The sequence below is a fragment of the Cucurbita moschata genome, unplaced genomic scaffold, assembly GCF_002738365.1.
Source record: "Cucurbita moschata cultivar Rifu unplaced genomic scaffold, Cmos_1.0 Cmo_Scf00211, whole genome shotgun sequence".
In the NCBI taxonomy this organism is placed as follows: Eukaryota; Viridiplantae; Streptophyta; class Magnoliopsida; order Cucurbitales; family Cucurbitaceae; genus Cucurbita; species Cucurbita moschata.
This window is the reverse complement of record NW_019268727.1, coordinates 11,650-22,765: the sequence shown is the minus strand read 5'-3', so window position 1 is coordinate 22,765 and position 11,116 is coordinate 11,650. Positions and strand designations below refer to the sequence as shown.

General features: G+C 35.8%; 1 protein-coding gene across 1 annotated transcript; it reads left to right on the top strand.

Annotated features, from left to right (window-relative positions):
• Positions 1–3,455: 3,455 nt before the first annotated feature.
• LOC111440401 (S-protein homolog 1-like) lies at positions 3,456–3,905 on the top strand. Its single transcript, XM_023077516.1, has one exon. It carries the CDS (start codon positions 3,456–3,458, stop codon positions 3,903–3,905), a length of 450 nt encoding a protein of 149 aa, XP_022933284.1.
• Positions 3,906–11,116: the final 7,211 nt, after the last annotated feature.

The window sequence follows — 11,116 nt, the reverse complement described above, 5'->3', positions numbered from 1 at the left end:
TACTAGGCCCCGTGGGTTGCTGGGCTGTGAACGTCAAGTGGCCTGTGGGTCACTCGCTGTAGATGGGTTTCCTTGAATCCATGGGTTGTGTCTTTTTCCCTCGACTGTCCAACGGTTGTTTTTGTTCGTTTCTCTCACTTTTGAAAATTGTGTTCTAGCGCTCCTCTATTCGAGATCCGACAACCGTGACTTCGTGTCGACCTGTCTTCCAAGTACACGACATTGTAATAATCTATGTAATAATATAAATATATAAAGATAATATTTAAATGAACTTCCAAACAATATCACTTATTTTACCAATGGCTTCGAAATAGCTTTCTCATAGTCGAAAATGCTTATCTCATTTTGATCCACAAGAATAAACCATACACAAATTATGTTGTCCTAACCAAAACTCCAAAAGTATGAGGGCTCCCAAACTTGTAATCTTTGAGAGAGCTTTGAAGTTCATTAATGGCTACAAATACTCAACTCCCTAACCCATATCCAAACCGAAATCAAAGAAGATCAAGATGTTTGAATGTCCAGGTTGTTCTTCCCCTCACCGTATTTTGTTCTATCTTCTTCAAAACTTTAGAATAACTTATTGTAATGCCCCAAAACGATAGGAAAACAGCAATGGCCGGAGCTTGTTTTTGTAGAGTATTCTATTGTTGCTATGATCATAGAGAAAGAGAATCCTAATGTGAAAGCACCGAAGATTCTAGCTGGGAGTTCGAGAATTTTGAACATCGATTGTTCACGAGTTTGAGTTGAGGTCGATATTAAGGACGTTGTTGGTTTAGTTCCTAAGGTTGGTTAAGGATCGAGATGTATGAATTTATGCATACATATAATGTATTTGAAATTAGTATCCTCCTACCACTTTAATTTCATTCAACTAGCCGATCCTTTTTACTATTCTTCAATAAACTCCTGAATTGAATTAAGGGTTAGAGGACCTGATATGTGGAAATCACTACAAGGGGAGTAAGATTCGGATTACCTTGTTGATCGAATATCTCAAGGCAAGAACATTGTTTTAGATTCGAATCTCTCCACAAGCAAGATCGATCATGTCTAGCTTGAATGATTCTTGTTGATCAAATATCTCAAGGGAAGAACACTTGATTGAGATTGAAATCACTCCACAAGCAAGATTGATCATGTCGAGCTCGAATGATTCTACATGCAACCTAAACTATATAGAATTCAAAGAAACTTAGCCATTGGCGAAAGAAAAGCACAAATGCTCCTTTTACTATATTTTCCAAGTCTACTTACAAATACAACATACATTGCTTTATATAGCTTTAAAATGAAACTGAAACTATTAAAGGCATTCCAAGAGTTGTAACATTCGTACTTAATAGTCATAATTAACCATTATATAATTGTAACCGAAGGTAAATAAAAGTCTTAAAATACATTAATGAAATACATTAACTCTAAATTACTCTAAATTGTAATCCACCCAAAATTTATAACATGAAACTTCATTCCTCCTCAATGTGGCATGAATTGAAATATCTTTTAATAATTTCAACAATATTTTCTTCACATCTTCATTGAACCATATTGTATGATCGATATCTCTTGGTTCATATCAATAAGCAACAGAATCGAGTTATGTCTAGGGTAAGCACGTAGATTGGTGGGTCGAGACTTAGGATTGAACACCTTTAGAAGTCTGAGACCAATAGAATCGTGAAGGGCGATCAGAGGGTGAGACAATATTATAACAAAATAGTGTGCGTACATTAGTAATTTAGGGCACGACAATATTTTAAACACAAAATAAGAAACGAACTCAAAACATTTTAAAACAAAAGAGTTGAGGACGACCGGTGAGGTTAGTCTATGGCACCTGCCCAAGAGTCCACTCCCGGCTCCTTACCTGAAAAAAATGGAGAATAAGGAATGAGTACAAAGACTTAATATGTAGCCTGCTTGTAGGCTCTTAATCGTGTCGTTGATATGCTAGGATGCCACACTCTTTCTTGTCTTGTTCTTGTTTCTTATTGTAAGTACTTATGCCCACTTTTTCTTGACTTGGGGTTCTTATCGTGATTTATTCTAAGGATAATGGTCCGTGGATTCTAAAACCTTGGTTATCCTTTAAGGGCCTTAGTACCATGGTTCTTGGTTCTTGTACTTAGAACCAGGATCTTGATCCATGTTCTAGACCTAGATCTTTCTCTTGTTCTTGTTACTTTCTAGGTATTTATTATGTTCTTGATTTATTCTCCAAGACGCTCCCCCTACGATTTACGACACTAGCCATACGCCTGACAATCCTGTGTCCAAGGCTTGCTACTCAGTGGTAGATCGACTGCACTGCATTGTGGACACGTCGTGTTTTTAGGACATTAATCACGAGGCTAGGTAGTAGTTACCTGCACGTAGGATCCGTCCTACGAGAGGCCGTTGATCATGTGAGTAACTTGTTTAGGTGGCATGTACCGAGGGGTAGCACCCCCTCACCTTAGGTTACTTCATGGCCTGTGGGACGGGTTCACTAGTTAACAATCCCATGGATGCAAGGAGACTAATACTCTGCATGTTGTTCCCCACCTTGTACCATTGCGAAGGATAAGTTTTCTGCCCAGGTCTTTGTATCAAGAGTGTTGAAACTCTAGAGCCAAAAGTAAACAATTGGTTCCCTGCTAGGTTAGGGATGCGATGAGAGACTACAATTAGATTGCTTAATCGTGACGAGAGGGTGCTCTAGAGTTTAGAGGTAATAGAGGAATTATGGACCTAGGGAATCGTGTATCTCATTTCTCGTTCCCTCATTACATGAATTTGGCATATATTAATACACATTTTGGTTTCCCTCTTATTTTTTACACATTGATTGGCAAAATTTTTCCTAGAAATTCAGGGTGTGACATGGTGAAATCAAAACCCCAGAATGGTTCTCCCAAAATGCATTGAGTAATTCTTGCGAAAGAAGTCTTGCGCAATTCCTATTCGAAACTATAGTTCTAGAATTTTTTGAACTTATCTGTTCTACCTCACTTTAAAATTTCTAAGGCCCTCGTAAAAGGTTTGAAAGTTCAACTTGAAAAAATAAATCAGGTATTTAATACCTTGTTGAACTTGGGTGCTATCCCATATGTAATCTATGAATTGCTCTCTCTATTTTGTATTTTCTACTGAAAGTATTCATATTGTTGTCCAATATATGAAAGTGTTTTAAAAACCAATGAAATATTTATTATTCTTGGGATAATAACAACTTAAATCAAATATTATTATTATATAATCAAGGAATTTTGTTATTGAAAATCTAATAAATCTCTAAAATTAACCCAAAATTAACCATAAAATTGTGTTGCATAATTGAAATTAGTTAAATGATTAAGTTTTTCTACCATGCATTTACATAGTTTCTTGCCTGTACTATAAGTATGTATATTTATTCACATGTCCAACACAAATTGGTAGTTAAACTAAAGGTTGATTAGGAAATGATAAAGAATATTGTCGTTTTCTTTCTTTTCACGGTGGCTCTAGTTGGGGCTCAGGTTCCAAGGGTCGCGTTACCACCACCGGGACCTTCTAGATATTACATTCATGTGGTTAACGGGCTAAGCAAACTTGGGTTGCTTGTGCATTGTCAGTCTAAAGACGATGACTTGGGGTATCATCATTTGCTTAATCATGGAGATGATTACCAATGGAACTTCAAGGTTAACTTTTGGGGAACAACCCTCTTTTGCTGCAAGTTGGAGACGCCAGATGCATATGTCTCTTTTGAAAGCTTTTGGCCTGAATCGCAGCACTTATGGCTCCGTGACAGGTGCAAACATGGAACTGTAGGAACTTGTATTTGGACGGCTAAAGATGATGGAATTTACTTGAGAAACTTTCTTGCTAATGTTGATGAATTGATTCACAAGTGGACCTATAAAAGATAGAGAAGCTCTATTATCTCCTTTTGGTGGAATTATCCTTGAGAAACAAATGAAAAATAATGGGATAACACATAAAATCTTGTTGTTGTTGTTTCCTTTTTCTTTTTTTTCTTTTATTTTTTTTTATGGAAATGTATTTGATAATTAACTGTGTTGTTGTTCTACAAAATTTTAAATTATGAAAAAAAAATTAAATTTATATGAGAATATAAGTTTTTAAAATTGTAATATCCTTTTTAAATCAAAACTAAAAAAAATAATGATTTTTACTGACAAATCTTAGAGATAGTTTAGAATAAGAAAATCTAAAATAGGTATTAAAGGCTCGTGTTACTGCAATCTTCACATCGACTTTCAAATAGGATGGAAGGCACAATCCTTTAATTTTCATATATCTTATTAAAAGTTTCACATATTATATTGTAGTTCCACAATCTTCTTTGATGTCCGATTTTCAAGAATTTGGATCTGGGACCAAAACTAAAAATATGAAAAAAGCAAACAGAAAAGTAAAATAAAACATAAAAATTCGATAAAATTAAATTTAAATGAAGATAAACACCACCAAAATTAGATACAAAATAATATTTAATTTTTTATACAGGCAAAAATCAGTTGGGATATACAAACACAACTAGTGAGCCAAACACCTTATATCATATAAGGTTATATTATTGGTTTAGTAATGCAATCACACACAATATATGACTGTGACCTATCTTTTAAACCTTAACATGACCTTAGGCTTTTTTTAATTCTTTGCAAAGTGGGATGCATGGTACTTTTCTACACACGGCCCACGTACGCATACGTGGACCCATCAGAGGGATTGGTGTACGTGCCCCTTAGGCCTGACTTTGTCGGACACAATGCAACACACGTCACTGGACCCCTCATAAAAGAAAAGGTCTTCATGATAACAAGTCGAACATAAATATCGAAGGTATGCATCCGTACTAGCATAACATAACGGGGAAGTATCCTGATACACATGACATACATACATGCATGCATGAGGTCCCATGACTTTTATTCATAAGATAACATTTATTTTATTTCCTTTCTCCTTCCCTTAAGAACATACTTCATGTATGTATCACATATACATGGATGAACATCACATAATCCATCCAATAACTTTATATGGAAAGATGTAACATTTCATACCTATCGTACCAAAACATATTTCATATCATTTTCATATCATATCACAATATATATATATATATATACACGTCACTCACATGTTGTATCATAATCATATCGTATCGTAAACACTTCATGGTCATATTGTTCTCTAATTTATCATAGTCTTGACATTCTTATACCTACCTATCACAGTCATATCATTACATGAACGTACCTTAGTCATATCGTTACAGGAACGTATCCTAACGCTATCGTTCTATCAATCTATCATAATCCTATCCCTTCCTACCCATAACCTAACCATATTCTTTTATCAATCGATTGTGACCATATCGTTTTTATCATTCTCTCATATCCATAGCACTTCTATACGTAACCTAACCTTAACATTTCATGAACATATCTTACTCCTATCATTACATTACGTTCAATGCATCCTTCTCGTATCATATCTCAAACATATCATTAAACACATCGTACCATAAGTATTATCATACAATTCACATATTATAACATATCAATATCGTATCATAAGCATATCGATCAATAAACAATTCACACATATCAGTATATATGACACGTGCAGAACCACAGGACACATGTCAGCATCAAATATAACCATGCTGATAGTAAGACCACTTACCTGATTAGCTTAGGCTGGTGTCACCAATTTATCATTAAGAAAGTTCGATTTTGTCCTTTGTATTCAAATCAACCTATATGAACCATGACATCCATTTCAATTTCAATTCTCTAAATTTTGTCATGGTCAATGTGTTAGACTTCATGTGTGCATTAGAGACTCTGTGATGTGAGTCTATTTTCATTGAATATCTTATTTTCTATTATTACTGTTTGAGGGAAGATATTGTTACTAGAAAGAATTTGATGGACTTTCTTGAGATGATATTTCTTCGATTTTATCTTTTAATGTTCACTAAATCTTCCATTTTGCTCTATTAAATTTTCTCTTTTTCATCTACTTCACTTCTCGTTCATTTTAATTATCTTTACCATTTACTCTATTAAATTTCATCTGTGTTTTTAAAATTAACCATATTTATTTAAATCTTTAAATCTCCCATTTCTTTTCTTTTAATCCATTCTTACTCCACATTTTCTTACTGTATTTCTTTCTTTTTTTTTTTTCCTTTTTTTTCTTTTCTATTCTATTATGTTAACGGTTTTGCTTAAAAATATCTCCTTTTTCTTTCTTTTTGTTCCTGTATTTTCCTTTTATTTATCTTTTCTATTTTGTCAACAGTATTCTAGATTTTCATCCGTATTTCATTTGGCTCGATCTGTGCTAATTCGGTGTCGTGAACTCGCATAGGTTTACTTGGATTTCAAAGGGAAAAATTGAACTAGTTCCAAGTATGATTTAGGGACTTCAACTTAGCTACCTTGGAAAGTTTCTTCACTACTGTTTTGGTTCGATGAATTGTTTGAAGCACGAGTGGCGAATGCCCCGTGGCCCTTTCTTGTGTCGTCCCTTGTGATTTCTATATTTGCAAATTATGTTATGACGTGTTGTTATGATGACAAATGTTAGGTTTTTTAATTTCATGTTTACTTATTGTACTATTGTGAATGTGACATATTATGAAAGTATGGTAGAATAGAGTACATTCTAGGTCTAGAAGGTACATTTACGAGCCCGTTTGGGGTCCATGCGTGCATATTAGTCGTGTTTAGGGGTCCATGTGCGCGTATTAGGGTGATTTGGCGGTCTTGTCATGGATTCACATTTCCAAGTTTCTCAGTTGTGACTTCCAAAGTCCAGATCTCTAACGACTCTAAATGTCACGACCCGACTTTCGAGGCTTCGAAAGACCGAATCGTGACTAAAAAGACGAAATCGAAGACAAATAAAAATAAAAGAAAAGTAAAGTAAAGTAATAGGTAAATATACCATTTAATTAAAACAAAATAGAGAAAAATTTTGTTCTAAATTAATAAAAAGAAATTACAAATGTAAAATGAAATACATAAAACTCCAAATATGAAAACAGACAAAGAACTCTAAAAGACCGACAAGGGACTAACGCTCCGGAACGACCCCCTCTGTGACCGCATAGCTACTCGAACGCTCCTCCACCTCGACCGGTACCTGTAAAAAAAAAAAAGAGCAGAAAGGAATGAATATAAAAATACTCAGTAAGCAGCCTACTTGTAGTCTCTTTTTGCATCCTTATCTTGGTAGGTAACCACGGTCTTTCTCAGGTTTCTAAGGAGAGTGATCTAAGCTGCAACTCTCTTTTCTGTATCTTAGGAGGCTTGCCCATCTTAAGCTGTGAAATGATTAGTGTCCTGAGGTGAGGCGCGACCTCATAAGTAAATCTGAGAGGATCGTATGGCTGGATCTGAATACGTGACTCGCTCTCTAAATATCATCCATGGAGGTTAACTGACGACCCTCACACGGGACCATACATCCACAAAAAGGGGTGCGACCCCCTGTGTGCCGGTCAGCTACTGAGTCATCCTAAGTGGCTCCACGTCCCTCGCTCAGGGACGGGTTTCTACGGTCCAGGAGTCCTGTTCAGAAGACCCCTTAGCTATCACCACTAGGTCTGGGCACCTGTCACACTTCCCTATCCGGATCTGCAAAGCTCAACGATCACCGTACCAGAGCTCTGTCTCGACGGTACGGTATAGGAGGAGAGAGGGAAGTGGAGGTTCTGATGACACTATCTACACTACTCAACTCTAGCGGGCTACCTACAGTGATCGTGGTGACCTATTATTCTTTCTAGGGTGGAATTGGTGGCTTAGACTTTTATTCATGTATCTCTAGGATTCTCGTGTCTGGTCTCACAAACCTATCGGGTTTGGAATTCTGGGCTCTGGATCCGCCGGTAATCATTTCGCAGGTCTAATTGCACGGTATTCTAGAGGTCCCCCAATTAGGGTCTCGTCTAGCCTACTTAGTCACAAGCACCCTAATCTAATCTCATAATTTCTTCCTATTCCTTAAGAAAGATAACACAAGCAATCATCGTGCATAAGAGTTAACACGCAGCAGTTCATGCAATATTAACAAACATGCTCAATGAGAAGATAACGTCCATCTTTACCCGGAGCGCATATTTTTCACAAGTTTCCCATCCTCCTCATGCATGAGAAGATAACGTCCATCTTTACCCGGAGCGCATATTTTTCACAAGTTTCCCATCCTCCTCATGCATATATACTTCATCAGAATCTCAATCCGGAGCGCATATTTTTCACAAGTTTCCCATCCTCCTCATGCATATATACTTCATCAGAATCTCAATCAAACAGATATAATAAACATATCATATCTAGCTTTCCTCAATCATTTCATTTTCACAGTTTCCATACTAATATACTAGGTCCGGCTAGGTAAGTTAATGGGTGGTAGCATGCAAGATTGTTCCTAACGGTTCCTACAAGTACTACTTGTGGAAATCCAAATGGCTACTTACTTGAATCAAAGTAATTAACACCTCTTTATACAAAATTCAGATCAACCAAGAGATAAGGCTAGAATTAGATTACCTCTTATGATCGAATATCTAGAAGCAAGATTAAGAAACCTTGTTCTAAATTAAGTCACTCCACAATCAAACTTAATCAAGGCTTGATTGAATGGCTCGGATGCAATTCTACCACAAGTTTTGCTTGAAACTTAGAAATAGAAAATATGATGTTCAGATTTCTAAGGAAACGTCTAAATTTGAGATCTCAATTTCATTCATCCACGAATCTAATTTTTACATAACAATTTGTTGGTATTTATACTCCCCACAAATGACGTTTGAGGCCATGATTTAATCCCGATCCCCTTAAATCTCTACAAAAGACGAAGTCAATTTGACAACTTGACCATTACAAACATTATGAAATTAAAAATAATTAAGTTTCGACTAAACTTTGATATGTTTGAATGGCTAAGGAGGCAGACATTTTTTATTCTTATCATATTTAGTCCACTGGAAACCTATTAACCTTATCAAGATTTTGCACACGTTGTCGCGTCCTAATCTTATCAAGATTCTCTAGTGCTTGCGAAGCACAAGTCGCTCTTACCTGTTCTAATTTCCTAAGCAATGGAAAGCATAGAAAATGACATTCGTAAGAAATTTTATCATAGGGGCATTTTGGTAATTTCATACCTCATGCATAACATACTCATCCATATTGCTCAATTTGTATTTTAATCATGCATATAATACATAAAAAATATACATACCATACGTACTCATAAAAAACAAGCTTTTCTGAGGTCCTTAACGTGTATTTTTGACCACCTAAGTTAAGGAATGCTAGCATGCTAGCATGTCCTAGCGATCTCTACAAGTATTACTTGCATAAAATCTATGTAGTTACTTACTTGAAGGACGTTTTTCCTACTTGAGCTAGCTATTCCACGTGTTTGGAGCTCAAGAATTTATGGAATTTCTCTTGTAGATCCAAATTCAAGCATAATTATGTTAATATCAAAATTAAGAAAAAAAACTGACAAACGGAGGTCGAACGAAAAAAATTAGACTCACATGCGCTTACACACGTCGGGAAAGGCTTTTCTTGTGCAATTTCACGCATGGAAGTTTTTTGTAGATCTGAGTTAGTCATTGAGTCATTGGATCGGGTTCAGGTTGCATTTTTTGTTAGGGTCGAAGCTTAACGAATTGCACACGCAAGCTTTTGATCGAATCCAGGTTCAGGGATTGGGTTAACCTACATGCATGTCACAATTAGAAGCCGAATAATTTTCTCCACTTAGCATTTGCCACTTGTCCTACTCAGGTTCAGACTCACTAGTGCCACGGCGGTCTAACGCGTGCCTTCTCCCTTTTTGCCAACATTCAATATTTTATAAAGACTATGAAGTTTCTATTACCTATCTAATTTCTTCTAAATTTTGTACCTTCTTACGGGTACATAGGTATTTTCATTTAAGTCTATTTCAGCCACAAAAAAAAAAAATAATAATAATAATAAAGTGCGAACTCCATCCATAATTTAAAACATAAGAAATTTACCATTTCTTTAAATTCACCGAAAGACTGCCTTTAGATCCTAATGAACTTTAGCTTGCTACATGTAAATGAGAATGGAATACATTTGAGTTTGCACGGTGAAAAAACTCGTGATTGAACATCTATCTTACGAGGATCTTTGAAATCTTGAATTTCTTGAAAATTTATAGATTAGACTCGGCTGCACAACTGCATGGTTGGTGCATTTTACATTTTGTTAAGCTTCTGATGAAATTTGTCTTTCTTATTCCTCAAGGTGGATCTAGATCATTTTCATAATCTCATTCCTGAAACATTAAGATTTAAGAAACTCTTCTTTTTACACCTATTTACTTTTTTTTTTTTTTTAATCATGAGTACAAACCCATTGCTTAATTTATATTTACTTAAATTTATTCTAAATAACATGAATTATGATAATAAATGGTTGTTTTCTAAAAGAAATTAATCTTAGTTTTCAGAGCTAAATAACTCTCATAAATTAGCTCTAACCAGAGTTGAGTTGGTTTTTTGTCATCTATCTTTTGTCTTTCAACCTTTGGATATGGTCTATGATTCAATCTTTCTCTTTCATGTGGTCGATATGATCTAGCTTTATCTTCACCCATTACCTTTTTGGACAGTAGTTGCATTGTGCATATATAGTATTAGCTTCATTATCGAAGTGTACTAGTAATACGATCTAGCCGGCAACGACCCGACTCAGAGTCCACACCTCGAACTAAGTGATTACTCGTGCCCTCAGTGCCTCACGTGCCTGGTGACACAATCGCGCTTTCGAAGGCAGCGGACTAGCGATTGTGCGGCACTCACTTTCCAACGACAAGTGAGTTAAGCCTATTTGTTCTTGCGTCGCCTACGGCCAAGCGACGTACGGTCAAGCCTCTAGCCTCGGTTTTAAAAGAAGGTTTTAGAAAACGAGGAGAGAGAGATTTGAGAAAGAGAGATTTTAGAAAGAGACGTTATATAAGCAAGCAAGAGAAAGATAAAAACGGCTTAGCATATATAACCTTGGGTAGGGAGAAGTTGACGACTAGTCATATCCCCCTATAGTACATT

What these genes read in the sequence shown, in the direction of transcription:
- LOC111440401 (XM_023077516.1), top strand. Translation starts at nt 3,456, where the DNA reads ATGATAAAGAATATTGTCGTTTTCTTTCTTTTCACGGTGGCTCTAGTT.